The sequence below is a fragment of the Oncorhynchus masou genome, chromosome 15, assembly GCF_036934945.1.
Source record: "Oncorhynchus masou masou isolate Uvic2021 chromosome 15, UVic_Omas_1.1, whole genome shotgun sequence".
In the NCBI taxonomy this organism is placed as follows: Eukaryota; Metazoa; Chordata; class Actinopteri; order Salmoniformes; family Salmonidae; genus Oncorhynchus; species Oncorhynchus masou.
Genome location: NC_088226.1, coordinates 19,899,811 through 19,919,620, shown reverse-complemented (window position 1 = coordinate 19,919,620; position 19,810 = coordinate 19,899,811). Strand labels below are relative to the sequence as shown.

At 38.8% G+C, this 19,810-nt stretch overlaps 3 protein-coding genes across 3 annotated transcripts; all 3 read right to left on the bottom strand.

Annotated features, from left to right (window-relative positions):
• Positions 1 to 3,842: 3,842 nt before the first annotated feature.
• LOC135555056 (interferon alpha-6-like) lies at positions 3,843 to 4,827 on the bottom strand. Its single transcript, XM_064987425.1, has 5 exons — positions 4,702 to 4,827; positions 4,524 to 4,610; positions 4,243 to 4,392; positions 4,053 to 4,145; positions 3,843 to 3,950 (listed from the first exon to the last, which is right to left on the bottom strand). Exons 1-5 carry the CDS (start codon positions 4,825 to 4,827, stop codon positions 3,843 to 3,845), a joined length of 564 nt encoding a protein of 187 aa, XP_064843497.1.
• A 5,511-nt stretch (positions 4,828 to 10,338) lies between these two features.
• LOC135555055 (interferon a3-like) lies at positions 10,339 to 11,870 on the bottom strand. The gene is made up of 5 exons (XM_064987424.1): positions 11,736 to 11,870; positions 11,401 to 11,469; positions 11,121 to 11,270; positions 10,740 to 10,817; positions 10,339 to 10,413 (listed from the first exon to the last, which is right to left on the bottom strand). Exons 1-5 carry the CDS (start codon positions 11,868 to 11,870, stop codon positions 10,339 to 10,341), a joined length of 507 nt encoding a protein of 168 aa, XP_064843496.1.
• Positions 11,871 to 17,962: 6,092 nt separating this feature from the next.
• Positions 17,963 to 18,949, bottom strand: LOC135555054 (interferon alpha-6-like). Its single transcript, XM_064987423.1, has 5 exons — positions 18,824 to 18,949; positions 18,641 to 18,727; positions 18,363 to 18,512; positions 18,174 to 18,266; positions 17,963 to 18,070 (listed from the first exon to the last, which is right to left on the bottom strand). Exons 1-5 carry the CDS (start codon positions 18,947 to 18,949, stop codon positions 17,963 to 17,965), a joined length of 564 nt encoding a protein of 187 aa, XP_064843495.1.
• Between the last annotated feature and the right edge of the window lie 861 nt (positions 18,950 to 19,810).

Sequence of the window (19,810 nt, the reverse complement as noted above, 5' to 3'; positions counted from 1 at the left end):
TGCTACCAAATACTAATTGAGTGTATGTAAAATTCTGACCCACTTGGAATGTGTTGAAAGAAATAAAAGCTGAAATAAATAATTCTCTCTACTATTATTCTGACATTTCACATTCTTAAAATAAAGTGGTGATCCTAACTGACCTAAAACAGGGAATTTTTACTCTGATTAAATGTCAGGAATTGTGAAAAACTGAGTTTAAATGTATATTTGGATAAGGTGTATGTACACTTCTGACTTCAACTGTATATGCATATGAAAACAAGATGAGAATAGATTCATGTATTTTTTTATTCAATGTTATGAATAAATAAAACACTATCAGTCAACCAGTATCTCTCTCTCTCTGTGAGATTATGATTTACATTTTTGTCATTTAGCAGACGCTCTTAGCTAGAGCAACTTACAGTGGCGAGTGCATACAGTTTTACTATGTTTTTTTTTACCTGTCCCCCATGGAAGTTGAACCCACAGCATTGGCATTGGAAGCACCACGCTCTACCAAGCTGAGCCACACAAAACGTAATACGATCGCTTTGTTTGCATCTTCTGCGTCCAATTCATGCCTGTACATTTGAATTAAACTGTTGGTAATAACTGATGATTAAATAGAAACGAGCCATCATGTTATGACGTCTGTGTCTGAATAATCCTGCTAACATTAACATTTTAATAGTTTGTCGTTGGGAGAGGCAAGCAGGCCTATATGAATGAACCAATTTGCCGATGTGTTGTGATAACGTAATCGTAGGTTGATTAGAAAATTACCTAAATCATAATTCCTAATACTATAACGTTTCATCATCCCCGACATACGACGCTGAAGGGAAATTTCTGCGATTACCACATCCATTTTTTTTAAATCATACGCAAGCTACCCATTGATTCTTGAAGAATATATATATATACATTTTACAATCCTCGTGAGCTTAGTTCAACTACTGTCTTACCTCATCAGAACCCAAAATAAAAAAATGTTTGACATTGTTTGAAACCATGTAAATGTAGAAAAACACAGGATATAGCTTCCAACTGTACTTAAAACTAGCCTACAACTTTTAATCTCATAGGTGGACCTTCCTTTCATCCATAGCTCTGTGACAGTGGTTACTTTTCTCCAACCCCATTCCTCAGCTATTATGAAAAAATAGTGGTTCAGTAACGGCTTTGGTGTTGTTTGAACTGCAGATTAGTCCTTTACAATAGTCAGTCTATAAACAAATGAATACAATAAAGAATGGCAGGATGAATGCATGGATGGCTGAATATATAAATGAATTAATAAAAACGAAATGAGAATAATTGTTTAATTTTATTATAAAGGAATAAATACAAAGCCTTCACATATAAATATCAGTCAACTAATGTTTATAAACAAATCATTCAGTCGGTAAATACATCAGCTGTCAATCTATTAGCCAGTCTCAGAAACATGTCACATGTCTCCAATGATGATTATGTGGTTCTCCAAACGACCGCTTCTTCCTCACAGTGGGGCAAAAAAAGTATTTAGTCAGCCACCAATTGTGCAAGTTCTCCCACTTAAAAAGATGAGAGAGGCCTGTAATTTTCATCATAGGTACACTTCAACTATGACAGACAAAATTAGAAAAAGAAATCCAGAAAATCACTGTAGGATTTTTAATGAATTTATTTGCAAATTGCACCAGGCTGGGAAGACTGAATCTGCAATAGGTAAGCAGCTTGGTTTGAAGAAATCAACTGTGGGAGCAATTATTAGGACATGGAAGACATACAAGACCACTGATAATCTCCCTCGATCTGGGGCTCCACGCAAGATCTCACCCCGTGGGGTCGAAATGATCACAAGAATGGTGAGCAAAAATCCTAGAACCACACGGGGGGACCTAGTGAAAGACCTGCAGAGAGCTGGGACCAAAGTAACAAAGCCTACCATCAGTAACGCACTACACCGCCAGGGACTCAAATCCTGCAGTGCCAGACGTGTCCCCCTGCTTAAGCCAGTACATGTCCAGGCCCGTCTGAAGTTTGCTAGAGAGCATTTGGATGATCCAGAAGAAACTTGGGAGAATGTCATATGGTCTGATGAAACTAAAATATAACCTTTTGGTAAAAACTCAACCCGTTGTGTTTGGAGGACAAATAAGTTCTGTGTTGCATCCAAAGAACACCATACCTACTGTGAAGCATGGGGGTGGAAACATCATGCTTTGGGGCTGTTTTTCTGCAAAGGGACCAGGACAACTGATCCGTGTAAAGGAAAGAATGAATGGGGCCATGTATCGTGAGATTTTGAGTGAAAACCTCCTTCCATCAGCAAGCGCATTGAAGATGAAACATGGCTGGGTCTTTCAGCATGACAATGATCCCAAACATACTGCCCGGGCAACGAAGGAGTGGCTTCGTAAGAAGCATTTCAAGGTCCTGGAGTGGCCTAGCCAGTCTCCAGATCTCAACCCCATAGAAAAACTTTGGAGGGAGTTGAAAGTCTGTGTTGCCCAGCAACAGCCCCAAAACATCACTGCTCTAGAGGAGATCTGCATGGAGGAATGGGCCAAAATACCAGCAACAGTGTTGTGAAGACTTACAGAAAATGTTTGACCTCTGTCATTGCCAACAAAGGATATATATATATATATATATTTATTTTTACTAGGCAAGTCAGTTAAGAACAAATTCTTATTTTCAATGGTGGCCTAGGAGCAATGGGTTAACTGCCTGTTCAGGGGCAGAATGACAGATTTGTACCTTGTCAGCTCAGGGATTCAAACTTGCAACCTTTCGGTTACTAGTCCAACACTCTAACCACTAGGCTACCCTGCCACCCCAGTATTGAGATAGCATTTGGTCAATAACAAAAGTTTATTTTTCCACCATAATTTGCAAATTAATTAATTAAAAATCCTACAATGGGATTTGGGGGATTTTTTTTTCTATTTTTGTCTGTCAAAGTTGAAGTGGACCTATGATGAAAATTACAGGCCTCTCATCTTTTTAGTGGGAGAACTTGCACAATTGGTGGCTGACTAAATACTTTTTTTTGCCCCACTGTATATATAAAAGACAATAGCTGTAGGATCAACAGAGGCATCCGGGGCAGTAAGAGGGACAGAAATTCGGTTACTTACATTTTGTCTTTCAACGCCCCTGGGATAATGTACATTTGGTGAACAATTATGACACCTAAGTGAAACGGTGGGGATTAAATGAGCTGGGCTAGCTTAAGTGAATTCACAGTGCACCTGTTCAGTCTATTGGGCTAATATTGTTCCGATTACGTTATTTACTGTGGAAAGCAATTTCATAGAGGGAGTTGGAACCACAGAATTGGGAATTATAAAATGTTATAGGATCTCCATGGTCGGAACGGAAGTTGCATAGGAGCTCAGAGTACAACGCTCAAAACAGGCCCGCATTGTCCAGTGCTAAAACACACCTCACTGAAAAAAAGGATTTGGAATAAAACTAAATTTTGAGAAGATACATTTGACTTGTTTTTAGGGCTTTCCTTAATGGATTCGTATGCTATAGGACTAATAGTTCTAACATCCATATGACCTGAGCATGTTTAATACAAATCTGAATGTTCACACATCGACAGACTGGGCTTCAGAATGAGCACTCAGATGAATAATATTTAAAAGTATACAAATGTTTATTAACTTAATATTTGATGATTTTCAAATAGATACATCAAATTAATATGTAGGCATACATAAATAATTAACCAGGATAAATAAATAAATACATTAATAATATTGCTTTTTGACGTTGCACATTACATGATTGTAGAATAGTAGGCTTTTAAAATCAAGCACAATTGTAAAACAAAACTGTAAAAAAGTTATCCAAGTTCAAATTCATGTTCTGTTGGCCCACAGCAGGCTATCAGAGTTGTGTTCCAGAATGAACTGTAGGCTGTACAGGAGCTCTTTTCGAACCACTTCCCAGGCGCAGTAACTGAAATTCTGCGAAAATACAAATAAACTGTTAGGGCAATGTAGGTTAATATTGTCAAATGTAGAGATATTATCAAAACAATGTCTATTTGTGTTTAACCTTTAGTCTACCTTTTCGTTTAGGACTGCTGCAATATTCCCAAAGTACGTCTTCAGTCCTTCTGTCCTGATGAGATAATCACTGGTATCCACACTGCCCATCATCTGCCAGAAAGAAAAAGGCAGGCGATGAATAATAATAAAAAATGCCACAATGCCACAATTAAACAGTTAAGCGATGCGTGTTGGCATAGTAACTCACACATTGGCTCTCTTCAATCTGGCGGTATACAATATTCTGAAAATTCTCCAACTTCTGTTGGTCCCACTTAGTAGGCAGGTCGTTAGCTCCAAACAATGTGTCGATGTTCTTCAATGTCTCATAAATAGCCATAGCACCACTGATGCTCAACTGAAACGGACAACAACAATAATTTTTAATAACATCAATTGTAGTATACAGGGTTCTACTTTCTAATCCTAACAGTTGCACATACTCTTTCATGCTGTAAAGAACACTTGGATGTACTCGCTTGCCCTTACCTGTGGCGCGCCGGAGGTTGAAAATGCGGTGGCTGGGAATGCCACGAAGACATTCTCCTGCAGGCACTCCAGAGGAAAATTGCCCCCCTGAAAGAAATAGAAAATACAGCATTCACGTTGAGGAATTCAGTTAAACATAGTTGGAGAATACATCTCAAAAGTAATTTAAAAAATGTACCATGTCTCTCAGTAGGTTGTGGGTTATTCGCACCAGCTGTCCTTGTAGCTGGCAAGGCATGGGCATGGAGCAAACTTGCGCGACGCAGAGGAAGGCGCTCATCCAAGTGACAGTCTGAAGTACCATTATTATTGTATTTAGATGATCTGCAGCAGAAGATCTTTGTTATTTGAAAAGAATCGTGAAAATAATGAATTAATTGAATCCTGAATCAATTATAAAATGATAGCATATTGTTGACTCACCTGTTGCCAGTAAATTGCAAATTTCCTCCAGTGAGAATGTGGTTTGTGTTCTGATTCCATTTCTTCGGATTAATTTAAATAGCGAGGGTTGAAAGGATGTACAAAAAGTGAAAGGGTGTCTCGCTAAATTAGGAGTTAAAATGAATGAATTTGGGAAAGTTTTGCCTAGTGAACCGCAAGACCGGATCTCTCTTTTCGTTTGCTCCACTTCCCTCTCATCATGTTTCGAGTGGTCCTACATAGGAGGCACTTGGTCTCGGTAGGTTTAGAAAATGTAACTCATAACTGGCCTTGTGACCGCTCAAATGTATCTAAGTCAGGGAGAAGGAGAGAGAGTGACAGAGAGAGAATATCGACCCCTTAACTTTACAATGAATGCTGTTGACCTCTTTATTTGCTTGTTTGTTTGTTTGTCTCTCTCTCTCTCTGTGTGTGTGTCTGTCTGCGTGCGCGTGTCTGTGAGAGAGAGGGAGTGAGAGATGATGATTTAATATGATCTCGTTCTGTTTGGATCTTCTGTCTTTAATCCCATTCATGTCTATACATTTGAATTAAACTCTTGATAATAACTGATGATTAAATTGAAATTAACCAGCATTTTATGACGTCTGCATCTGAATAATCAGGCTGACATTATCGCTTGACTATTTATTCCTTACGAGAGACTAGCAAGGATATTCCTATAAATAAACCAATGTGCCAATGTGTTGTGATGACGTTATCGTAGGCTTATTGGAAATATTCCTAATTCCTAATAATCATACTTTTCATCGTCTTGGATATGCTTAGCAAAAGGGGACATTACTGCGATTGCTACATCCAATTTAGACTTTTAAATTAATGATACACAGGGTTATTGACTCTTAAAGAATATATTCCTTTTAAATGCCTCATGAGCTTCGTTCACCTGTCTTACCTCAACAGAACCCAAAATGTATTTTTTATGACATTGTTTGAAACTACATCTAAACAAACACTGTATAGCTTCGAAATGTACTTCAAATTATAATTTTAAACGCTTGGATGGTCATTACTTGAATCAATAGCTCTCTGACAGTGGGGACTTTTATCGAACCCTATCACTCAGCTATTTACCAAAATAGGGGTTGAGTGACCACTATGCTGTTGCTTTGAACTGCATATTGCCTGTAAACAAATGAATGCATGATTGACTGAATGGATGAATGCATGGATGACTGAATATGAAAATGAATTCAAACAATATGATAATAGATGCATGCCATTTCATTTTGTTATAGGTAAGTAAAGGAATAAATAAATACATAGCCTTCACATATAAATAAATCAGTCAGTCAGTAAATATATCATCCATCAATCTATTAGCCAGCCTCAGGTACATGTCACATGTCTCCAATGGTGTTATGTGGTTATCCAACAGACCGCTTCTTCCTCACTGCTTGACTCTGCAGTCGACATTGTCACCGCTTGACTCTGCTGTCGAGGAATTCTTAAAACTGCATCAGTTTGGAGTGAACTTCCGCTGTGCGCTGTGTTCCTGGAGGGCAAACAACATGTGCATTTTTTCAGTCAACTCAACCACAGCAGGTGCTGGGCCAACGCAACCGACGACAAAAACGGCGCTTGGAAGTTCCAAGTTTCAAATGTGAGTTGTTGCAGCAAAATTCATCCAATTTGTGGTGATCGAAATATGTTTTCAGAGACGCGTTGCCTGAAGAAACCGACCCTCCATCTCCAGAGGATACCCCAACACCTTACCCGACCTGGAGACAATATAACATGGTGGTCAGTGAAATAATTCTGTTTTAATAAAGGTTCTGAAAATGTTATTCAAGTATCATTTAGATTAAATCACAAATTAAAGACCTGTGCCAATTATTGCCTGCTCCCCAAATATAGCTTAGGCTACACCATGACGGATCATACTGACGCATCCCTCCAATGTATTAAATTAACTAGGTCATCTGTTTTTGAACAGTTTCAGTGTTTCCTTGTTCCACCTGACAGGAGTCAGGCCGTTAAATAATTGGGCTATATATCCCAAAGCCTCTAATGCAACTACAGGGACGTCCTCACCTCTGTAAAAGAAAACAGGGGTTTAGGCATTAGGGTGTAAATTCCATGGATAAACTTCCAATGTATCATTTTGAAGTTGTAAAAACATCATATACTATAGTTTAGCCTATTAAAATCTTGCCATATGATACTGAAGTGTGTTCCTCTTTTATATCCTGCCTGCTTGGCTCTGTCCGGGGGTATCATCAGATGGGGCCACTGTCACGCCCTGACCTTAGAGAGACGTTTTATTTCTCTATTTGGTTAGGTCAGGGTGTGATGTTGGGTGGGCATTCTATGTTTTGTTTTCTATGTTTCTTTATTTCTATGTTTTGGCCGGGTATGGTTCTCAATCAAGGACAGCTGTCTATCGTTGTCTCTGATTGGGACTCATACTTAGGTAGGCCTTTTCCCCTCCTTTCAGTGTGGGTAGTTATCTTTTGTTCGTGGCACTTAGCCCTGTAAGCTTCCCGGTTGTTCGTCGGTTCTTGTTTTGTTGGCGACATTTTAAATGAAAAGAGAAATGTACGCTCACCACACTGCACTTTGGTCCTCTTCTTTCGATGGCCGTGACAGCCACAGTGTCTCCTGACCCCTCCTGTCTCAGCCTCCAGTATTTATGCTGCAGTAGTTTGTGTCGGGCGGCTAGGGTCAGTCTGTTATATCTGGAGTATTTCTCCTGTCTTATCTGGTGTCCTGTGTGAATTTAAGCATGATCTCTCTAAATCTCTTTCTCTCCTTTCTCTCTCTCTCCTTTATTTATTTCCTTCTTTCCTTCTTTCTTTCTTTCTTTTTTTCTTTTTTTTCTTTTTTTTCCTGTGTCTGTCTGTCTGTCTGTGTCTGTCTGTCTGTGTCTTTCTTTCTTTCTTTCTTTCTTTCTTGACCTGAGCCCTAGGACCATGCCTCAGGACTACCTGGCAAATCAAATCCTTCTGTCGAAGGGCAATAATGGCTCAGTCGCGAAATGGTAGGCTACAAAAGCAACAGAACCGGACCACTGAGTGCTGAAGAGCATAGTACGTAAAAATTGTCTCTCCTTGGTTGCAACACTCATTAATGAGTTCCAAACTGCCTCTGGAATCAATGTCAGCACAAGAACTGTTCGTCGAGAGCTTCATGAAATGGGTTTCCATGGCCGAGCAGCCGCACACAAGCCCAAGATCACCATGCGCAATGCCAAGCGTCGGCTGGAGTGGTGTCAAGCTTGCTGCAATTGGACTCTGGAGCAGTGGAAACACATTTTCTGTAGTGATGAATCGTGCTTCACCATCTGGCAGTCAGACGGACAAATCTGAGTTTGGCGGATGCCAGAAGAACACTAACTGCCCGAATGGATAGTACCAACTGTAAAGTTTGGTGGAGGAGGAATAGTGGTCTGGGGCCCCTTAGCTCCAATGAAGGGAAATGTTAACATTACAGCATACATTCTAGACAATTCTGTGCTTCCAACTTTGTGGTGACAGTTTAGGGAAGGCCCTTTCCTGTTTCAGCCTTACAATGCCCCAATGCACCAAACAGGGTCCATAATGAAATGGTTTGTCAAGATTGGTGTGTAAGAACTGGCTTGCACCGAGCCCTGATATCAACCCCATTGAACACCTTCGGGATAGCCTTCGGGGGGCGGTAGGGTAGCCTAGTGGTTAGAGTGTTGGACTAGTAACCGAAAGGTTGCAAGTTCAAATCCCCCGAGCTGACAAGGTACAAATCTGTCGTTCTGCCCCTGAACAGGCAGTTAACACACTGTTCCTAGGCCATTATTGAAAATAAGAATTTGTTCTTAACTGACTTGCCAAGTAATATTAAGGGAAAAAAAAAAAAAAATGGAACGAGACACTTGGTGTCCAGGGCTAATCGCCCAACATCAGTGCCCGACCTCACCAATGCTCTTGTGGCTGAATAGAATTGAATAGAAGCAACTCCCCGCATCAATGTTCCAAGTAACTTCTAGTGGAAAGCATTCCCATAGAGTGGAGGCTACTATAGCAGCAAAGGGGAGAATGAGATGTTCGATGAGCAGGTGTCCACATACGTCTGGTCATGTGGTGTATGAAGTAGAATTATCATGTGACTGACGATCAGCAACTCGTTTAATCTGCATCCCCTCAGATGGTTAGATAAAAACACTCTTATTGGCTTTAGACAAGAACGAAATTTTGACAATTTAGACAAAATACATTTCATTCACAAGTCGTGGAATTACTACTAAGGACCCCAAAGTCAAGCTTAAATGAATGTATATTTATTGGAGAGATTACAGACAAACAGCGCTTCATGTGGAAGTTAATCAGAGGCTCTGACGAGGTACTTACCCCTCGGCATATTGATACTATCGCTACGGGTTACACAAAGATAACCAAGTGTCTCCTTTCTCAGCAAAGCATTTGCTCTCAAAGACCGGATGCGGAGGAGGACAACACCTGGCAACCACAGTCTGGGTGTTCAGCCAATATTTTCTCTCCCGCTGAGCCGACCTTGTGAGCAACCCTCAGACACCCTGTCTGTCTACAACAGGCGCATTTCTAAGTATTAAACAGGTCAAATATCTAGAATAAGCAGTGGTGTAAGTACTTAAGTAAAAATACATTAAATAACTACTTAAGACATTTCTGCGGTATCTGTACTTTACTTTACTATTTATATTTTTGACTACATTTACTTTTACTTCATTACATTTAAGAAAATATTGTACGTTTTACTCCATACATTTTCCTTGACACCCAAAAGTACTCGTAACATTTTGAATGCTAATTAGGACAGGAAATTGTCCAATTCATGCACTTATCAACAGTACATCCCTGGTCATCCCTACTGTCTCTGGTTTTCAATTTAAAAAATGAGAAAATGGTGACGTCTGGATTGCTTAATATAAGGAATTGGAAATAGTTTATACTTTTACTTTGATACTTAAGTATATTTTTTGCAATAACATTTACTTTTGATACTTAAGTATAACCAAATATTTTTACACAAGTAGAATTTTACTGGGTGACTTTTACTTTTACTTTAGTCACTTTCTATTAAGGTTACTTTACTTTTACCCATAATTACAAAAGGGTAATTTTTCCACCACTGAGAATAAGTGTGAGACACTGAAAAAGCAGAAAGAGACGCAGTGAAATTCAAATAGACACATTTTCAATATTGTTCTTTTTCACAGGTTTTTAAGTAGACAGGTAATACAGTTTAGTTCAACACAGGTACAAAAGAGAAATGTATAATAATTACAAACTATGATATATTTATTATGATTTTAAATATAATAAATAGACTAACAGGGTCCCACGTGATTGTTTGCATTCTTATAAACTGGTAAATGTGTAGCTTCTGAGATGAGTCCGGATGATCAGTGCATCTTTGCCTAAAAAATATCCAGTCTTTGCAGATTATGTTTCGTCTCTTTCCTGATGAGCTCCCACGCCTGCGCACTGTAGTTCTGAAAAACAAAGGAAAATGTACATATTAGATATCATACATATCATGACCATTTTGTCTTGAACAACAAAGAGCTGGGGCCGTATGTAATAATAGTAATGTATGAAGCTCCTCGGAGTAGGAGTGTTGATTTAGGATCCGTTTTGTCATTTAGATCACTATGAATAAGGACAGAGGAGACCTCATACTAGATCAGCACTTCTCTTCGACGCTTGATACATATGTCCCCAGAACCGAAAAAGTGCACCAAAACTGCTCTTGTGTAGCCTAGTTTATATTCATTTGATCAGATGTATTAAACACGTTGCCATCCGAAAACAAACTCACCATTTTTCTCAGAACCTTCCTATTCAACTTCTTGAAGTAGCGTTTCAGTCTCCTCTCGGGTTTCTTGGCAGGTGATACCTGTTGGACAAAATTAGCCTTCCACTGAACATAATAGCCCACAGATTCTCACTTGTACAGTTAATAGTCTACACCTAAAACAGGGCCCTCCAACCCTGTTCCTGAAGAGATACGGTCATTTAGGTTTTGACTACAATCCTCATCTAGCCCAGCCGATTAATTAGCTGGTTGATAAACTGAATCAGGTTGGTTACAACTGGGGTTGGAGCGAAAACCTACACGAGGGTAGCTCTCCATGAACAGGGTTGGAGAGCCCTGACCAAAACAGGGATAAATTATACTTTAAATAGAACCGTTACTTACACAGGATTTAAGGTTCTCAAATTGGCCTTCGAGAATGTTGAGGAAATCGTCCAGCTTTTTCTTGTCCCAGGTGACAGCCTTCATATTCCCATCAAACATTTTTGTGATTTGATAGATGGTCTCGTTCCGGAATCTGACTTTGTCCTCAAACTACACATGCAGTTATAAAAAGAAGACGATAAACAGTATAGGGTTCAATTATGCCATCAATGTAACGTTGGGTCAGGACCGCTATACTAAAGCATATCAGAACATGAAAAGTCAAAATTCTAGTTTTTACCTTGGCGTCATCTATGTATAGTGATTCGGGGAAAAAGACAGGGGCCTCCTGCTCTGTGATGTCTCCTCCCTGGAAAACCACCAATATAGTATTTTAAGTCACGTGTCTAAAAGTATAGCTTATACTGCAAGGACAGTATAAGCCTAATGTATATATCCTCTCGTGATCGCTCTGTCATTATATCCGCTATAGCGCCCTTTTACTATGGCTATTCACATATAGATTACAGTCTTCTAACACAAAGGCTAAATCACATTACTATTTTGCTTGGTTGTTTGTTTTGCTGTCCTTAATACATGCATTCATTCTCCTTTTACAGTGTGCTGATAACTCACCATCTGGTCCAGCAGGGAAAGGTATTCTTCGCTCAAGAGGCCGTAGTGGTGTCGAATCCAGTCACAGCAATGACACACGCTCTGCATACCGCAAATAATAAGACAAATACACGTCCAGTTCTCCTTTGTATACATTCTAAATAGTCGTTTGCTTCGTTCTTACTTTTCCTGTTGAGTTTGAACATTTTGGCTCTGTTAAGGAGTTGTATGTGGAGTTGGGAAAGGGAAAGCTGTATGGAGAATTTCCCGGATTAACCTATCGGAGGCGGGGACTTTAACTTTCCAGACTCTTGCACATGCCGGCAAAGGAATTCCATGCCTGGTCCTTCTTCTGGACGACCAAATCTCAGCGTTGAATGGTAGTTTAACCACGACAATGTAGGTTATTATATTGAGATATAGGCTATTCGCGATTATAAACTAGGCATTTAACAGCAAAAAAAAAAACGTTATAAAAAAATCTGATAACAAAATCGTCGAAGTCGAAATAAATCCCAAACTTAAGACATTTACCCACATAATAAATAAATGTAGTGGGTTTCGTTCTAATTTAGTCCGAAATATTTTTTCGCGGGGTTCTTGCAAGCAGGCACAGCGCCAGGATTTTTTTTTCTCTCCGGAGGCTTAAGGGGGGCTTGCCCAATACCTGGGGCTGCTAAGAAAATAGTCCATTTTCATGACTTCAGAGTTACAAGGAAGTTCTCGTTTTTTTCAATAAAACCAGATATGACACACAGCACATTGATATAAATGTAATTTTTTAAATTTAATTTATCGAAAGAATATTCAACAAAATAGCTATAAGCCCAAGTGATAGCTACAAGTGACCACAAGGCACCGGACAGCGCCCATGCACTGAAGTCTTTCAACAATAACAGCACAATACATCCAAAATGCGACAACAACAAGAAGTGCATTTATTTCATATGCATAATCAGACAACTGTACATTGGTAATAATGTTTCGGATGAAATGGCTATCACAACGTCAGAAATTCAATTAATAATATCCAAAGTGCTGCCACAACGAGAAGTGCAATGTATTTAGCCTGTGCCTGTGCCTGTGTCACACACTTGTAAAACGAACTGGCTATCATCACAATCTTAGTGATTACATTTCTATTGAAAAAATATGCATCGCACAATATACAAAATTACCTAACTTAATACCACATAATAATATCCTATGGCATATTTATATTAAATGAATCAATTACTCATCAAGTGTTGTTTTATAGAAGGACATGCGTCTGTTGTTGTGGTTCGTTGCAAATTTGTTCTTTCTGCGTGTATGGACAGGCAGTCAAGGTTGCTGAGTCGAGTGTTTGCCATTTTGTTTCTCAGGTAGGTTTTTACACGCAGCATGCGTCCACGAAGTAGTCTTTGTAACCTTTAAGCATGGACAAGAACTTTCCAACTGCTCTCATATACTCTCCGTTCTCTCCGACTATTTTCGAATGTCCATCATTTAGAGCATTGCATATTGTTGACCCAGACTCTTTCTGAATAGTCCACTCATTCCACGCTATCATTGCATATGTATGCTTAACACTAGCATTGAGTGTCTTGAACGAACTTGTCGCTTTCTTCCAGTTCCAGTAGCCATCGTGGGTAAATGCCGCCTTCTCTCCGCCATGGTTTCCGGGACGTTGAAAGTGGCGTCATGCAAAGCAGAAAGCACGGTCCTTTTGAAATAGAACATTCCAGCCATTTGTAATCCTCATACCATCTACGATTGAAGTAGCGATCCTGCTGTTCAACATTTGTGGCTGGATAACACCGAAGACAACGCTTTGGGGCGGCAGGGTAGCCTAGTGGTTAGAGCGTTTCGTTTTTAGTTTAGCTTTTAGTTCAATCCCCCGAGCTGACAAGGTACAAATCTGTCGTTCTGCCCCTGAACAGGCACTAAACCCACTGTTCCTAGGCCGTCATTGAAAATAAGAATTTGTTCTTAACTGACTTGCCTAGTAAAATAAAGGTAAAAAAAATAATAAAATAAATTGGTTCTTCAACATGTAACTAACTGGTTTAAATCAGAGGGAGCACAGCGAGCAGCGACGAACTGCTCTGGTGCCCCCTCACGTCGTGGCTCACGAGTTCCTCTCTCTGATTCATCTTTCTTTTCTTATTTCTTATCTCCCTATTCTTCTTTGGCCCCCTCTGAGACAGGGCCTGGGTCTGGATTTTCAATGTCTATCAAATCTCTTCTCTTGATCAGAAAACGGTCCATTGCAACGGGGCGAGATGGGCGTCTAGCTTGCTGGAAGCTAGCTCACATAACGTAGCCTAACACACACCAAGTTGAATGAATGTCCTTTGGGTGGTGGACCATTCTTGTTTTTTACTTTGTTTTTACATTTATTTAACTAGGCAAGTCAGTTAACTGCTGGGAAAGCATAGACCTTATGTCTATTTCGGATATTGATAGACAATCTAAATTGTTGCTGTTATGGAGCCACTGATACGTCTCGGCTTCACTGCTGGTCCCAGATCCCTTCATCACTTTCACTTAACCAAGACTTTCTCCGTGTTTGTCTGTCTGTCTTACCCAATGCTCTTTCACCTGGGAAGCGTAACATGAGCCTGGTACAACATTGTAGCAGCCGCCACAATTCACTTTTTTTTCCTCCCCAAAATGAATAATTAGACCAATCAGATAAATTATTTGTAAGATGTCATGGTGATTCAATAGTTAATCATTACATCACTTTTAAGATAAAACACCATTTGTTTTTCCCAGAGTCTGTCAGTAACTCTATTAGAGACAGATGATCTACTCTTTTGGCTGCTTCTGATGACGTTAGCATAACATGATAATATAATCTCGAAACTATGCTGGTATTCTTTTGTCCTTTATTAAATATATGTATTATATTCTTATCTATACATATTATTTATTAGTAGCAGTAATAATTCATAAATGGCAGCATACAAAGTTATTCTTGGACCCAACTTTGGTTCAGTGAGGAAGAACACCTTGGGTTCTATATTTAGTTCAGTGAAAGAGTGTAGGCATATTAATGGAATAAATAAATAAAAAGTGGCAATGTAAACAAATTACTTTGGTAAACACAGGAGACAAATGCTTATCGTCGTTTTTACTTTTCCATTTCATATCCATGACATTGATTTGACTTTTTACTCAGTGAAAAGCATAACCAAGCATTCATTGTTGACACATGCATTTGATAAATGTTATTCACAATGACAGTGTAAAGACCTTGAAATCCAGAAAACCAGGTCCACCACTTGTGTCCCTCCCCCTGAAGTTTCAAGTTGTGTTCTATAGGTAAAGAACAAACCAATATTGATTCTACAGTGACAGCTTAAAGTGAATTAATTTCATCAAAGTGTTAGTGTTGGTTAGTTATGATTTTACTGGTGAGATTATTGAAAGAATGATGTGACTTAAAGACAGGCAATTGAAAAAAACGGACATTTCCTCCCAACAGCTAAAGGTCCTGAAGCTTCTGCACATGTGCAGGACCCCCAACTCCACACAGTCTCCTCTCTATTCATAGACAACATGCTAGCCTACTGTGGCGAACGGTGCTCATTTAATGAAGTTAGATCAAAGCTGAATCTATTTCTGCAAGATCACATAATGATAGTTTTCTACATAGCAGAACCAAATATAATAGCGTAGTATAACGTTACTGTAAGACAACAACAACAACAAAAAAACGAATTTCTTATGAAATTTGAGGACGATTGTGCTGCTAGGCCAAATATGTGCTTTGAAATTAAACTAAACAGGTAGGCTATGCTACAGTTTGTTTACACCATCTGCTCGACAATTCACTCATTGTAAATCATTTAAAACAACACTATAGGCGACTACGAAACTCAAGAAAATGTAAATGTATATCCTCATTAAACTGATTGAGATCAAATGGTAGGTATGCAGATTCTGCATGACGTTTCACTGGAAACATTTGAAGAGTTGTTATTCACAATTGACTGTGAGAAATGTGAAGGGAGGTTCACCATGAGTAGAGCAGGGACTGTACGCAAAGTAGAGAATCGTGCACCTGCGCTGAAGCCCCGGGACCCCCAGCCACCTGGAAGAAGTGTCCAAAAAAAGACCGATGAAAAAAATATTAGCCACCTGAAACTTCAGGTTTTCTACATAGGTTTCCTCCCAAATTAACAAATGGTTGTCTTTGGTTGATTTTAAATAACAACATTACAAACTCGTTTACTTTGATCTATTAAATTATGGCATAATTCTACTATTGTATTACTTTGCATCACTGTCAGTGACATAATTTTATTTTGAAGGCTAACCGCAAAGTCTACTGTTGTGGCTAATCCTTATTGTGTCTAGTTTAACGTAGATGGGTCAGACCACCATTAATTAAATAAGAACTGTCTTATAAATTAGGGTTATTTTAGACGATGACACAAAGCTATATAGTTAGCTACCTAACTATAGATACTGAAACAGATTGTCGTTTTGCTATGTTTTTGAGGAAGAACATTGTTTGCATCCACCAGATAGTTATCTTTTTTTATGACCAGCACTGTAGGTGCGCGAGACAACTTTAACAGCATCAGAGCATACCTATCGAAGAATCGTTGTGACATATGTAATACGAATGATATTGTAATCAGTGTGTAATAACTACGTAAATATGTATGAACGCGTTAAATTATTATGTGACAAGTAGTCATATTCAGGTCCTGATTGGTAAACAAGCTTATTTGACACGTTATTATGCGCATCAATTTGGGCACACAGAATAGTGGACTGGAGCAATTTAAGTTATTCACCATATCTAAGAGCAGATCTATGCTCAGATCGCTCAGTCTGCCCAACCGCGTCCACCTGCACGGATGGGATGCTGCATTGTCGAGCAGAACAGAGTCAGACAGACGCACATCCATTTCAAGCCATGTTTCTTTTGATAGAACTTGAGAGCAGCACACATTATAAATGTTTAACAACCTATAATCTTGATTCGATATGATACCTACATTGTTGAAGTATAAAACCAAGTATCGCTCCATGAAGATAAAAAACAATTATTTGTGTTGAAGAAGGTTGCATTGTTCAGGCTTTTGCTTCACTTTATTAGCCCACATTTTCAGTGAGTGATTCTTAATTATTATATTGTGAAATTAATCAGATGAATATAATGCAAGTGAACAGTTTTCATACATGTCTATGTAAAGAATTGCATTGGAGCCATGCATTTCATGATAACAGTAAGCAGATATTTAGCGGGCAATAATTGAATATGAAAAACGAATAACTGTAACACAATGGTGCAGGTCTCTGTCTTATTAAATGAGGGCCATGTTCAATATAAATATGCTGAAATTGTGCATATTGCACACCACACTTTTCACATTCTGTGTCGGGTTAGCAAGATCCGTTGTTTCAAATGACATTTCACAGAGACCACATTTTGCTCACACATTATGTCTGTTAACTCTCTTTTAATCATATTGCAGTGCAATCTAAACATATGTCTGTTCAGTGTTTGTAAAACACACCTTTGAAATGTAAATGCATGTTATTAATAGAGAGACTGATGGTGTTGAATGAAGGCTAAAGATCGACCATTTTACCTCACTGCTTGTGAAATCACTGTGCACCCGTTCAGTCTATTCGGCTAAAATTGTTCCGATTACGGTATTGATAGTGGATCGCAATTCCAAAGAGTGGGTTGGAACCATAGAATTAGGATTTCGAATAATTTAATAGGATCTCTATAGTAGGAAATTAATTCGTATAGGAACTCTAAGTACAACGTTCAAAACAGGTCCGCCATGTCCAATGCTAAAACACACTTCACTGAAAAAAGGATTTTCAATATAACTACATTTTGAGAAGATACATTTGACTTGATTTGAGGGCTTTCCTTAATTGATTCGTAGGCTAAAGCACTAAATGTATTGCCATCCATATGTTCTGAGCATGTTTAACACAAATATGAATGTTCACACATCGACAGACTTGGCTACAGAATGAGCACTCCGATTAACAATATTTAAAACTATAGAAATGTTTATTAACTTAACATTTGATGAAGAGCAACATATTTTCAAATAGATTAATCAATAAATTCATGAATAGGCATGCATAAAAAAATAACCTTGTTAAATAAATAAATAAATACATTAATAAATAATACTGCTGTTTGACGTTGCACATTACATGATTGTAGAATAGTAGGCTTTTAAAATCAAACACAACTGTAAAAAAGTTCTGCAAGTTCAAATTCATGTTCTGTTGGCCCACAGCAGGCTATCAGAGTTGTGTTCCAGAATGAACTGTAGGCTGTACAGGAGCTCTTTTCGAACCACTTCCCAGGCGCAGTAACTGAAATTCTGTGAAAATACAAATAAACTGTTAGGGCAATGTAGGGTAATATTGTCCAATGTAGAGATTTTATCTAAAACATTGTCTATTTGTGTTTAACCTATAGTCTACCTTTTCGTTTAGGACTCCTGCAATGTTCCCAAAGTACGTTTTCAGTCCTTCTGTCCTGATGAGATAATCACTGGTATCCACACTGCCCATCATCTGCCAGAAAGAAAAAGGCAGGCGATGAATAATAATAAAAATGCCACAATACCACAATTAAACAGTTAACCTATCTGTGTTGACATAGTAACTCACACATTTGCTCTCTTCAATCTGGCGGTATACAATATTCTGAAAATTCTCCAACTTCTGTTGGTCCCACTTAGTAGGCAGGTCGCCAGCTCCAAACAATGTGTCGATGTTCTTCAATGTCTCATAAATAGCCATAGCACCACTGCTGCTCAACTGAAACGGACAACAACAATAATTTTAAATAACATCAATTGTAGTATAAAGGGTTCTACTTTCTAATCCTAACAGTTGCAAATACTCTTTCATGCTGTAAACACTTGGATGTACTCGCTTGCCCTTACCTGTGGCGCGCCGGAGGTTGAAAATGCGGTGGCTGGGAATGCCACGAAGACATTCTCCTGCAGGCACTCCAGAGGAAAATTGCCCCCCTGAAATAAATAGAAAATACAGCATTCACGTTGAGGAATTCAGTTAAACATAGTTGGAGAATACATCTCAAAGCAAAAGTAAGTTAAAAAATGTACCATGTCTCTCAGTAGGTTGTGGGTTATTCGCACCAGCTGTCCTTGTAGCTGGCAAGGCATGGGCATGGAGCAAACTTGCGCGACGCAGAGGAAGGCGCTCATCCAAGTGACAGTCTGAAGTGTCATTCTTATTGTAGTTAGATGATCTGTAGCAGATGATCATTGTTAGTCGAATATAATCCTGATAATAATTCAATATTTGTATCCTGAAGCAATTATCAAATGATAGCATATTGTTGACTCACCTGTTGCCAGTAAATTGATCTTTTCCTCCAGTGAAAATGTGGTTTGTGTTCTGATCCCATATCTGTGGATGAATTTAAATAGTGAGGATTGAAAGGATGTACAAAAAGTGAAAGGGTGTCCCGCTAAATTAAGAGTTAAAATGAATGAATTTGGGAAACTTTTGCCTTGTGAACCGCAAGACCGGATTTCTCTTTCCTTGTGCTTCACTACCCTCTCATCGTGTTTCGAGTGTTCCTTCATGGGAGGCACGTTGTCCTAAGTAGTTTAAAAAAAATGTAACTCACAGCTGGCCTTGTGAAAGCTCAAACGTTTCTGAGCGAGAGAGAGAGAGAGAGAGAGAGACTATTTATCCCTTACGAGACAAGTATTCCTATAAATAAACCAATGTGCCAATGTGTTGTGATGACGTTATCGTAGGCTTATTAGAAAAATACGAGAGAGAGAGAGAGAGAGAGACTATTTATCCCTTACGAGAGACAAGCAAGGATATTCCTATAAATAAACCAATGTGCCAATGTGTTGTGATGACGTTATCGTAGGCTTATTAGAAAAATACCTAAATCCTAGTCCCTAATAATACTACTTTTCATCGTCTGGGATATGCTTAGCAAAAGGGACAATTTCTGCGATGGCTACATTCCATTTAGACTTTTAAATTACACAGGTTTATTGACTCTTGAAGAATATATAACTTTTAAATGCCTCATTAGCTTTGTTCACCTGTCTTACCTCAACAGAACC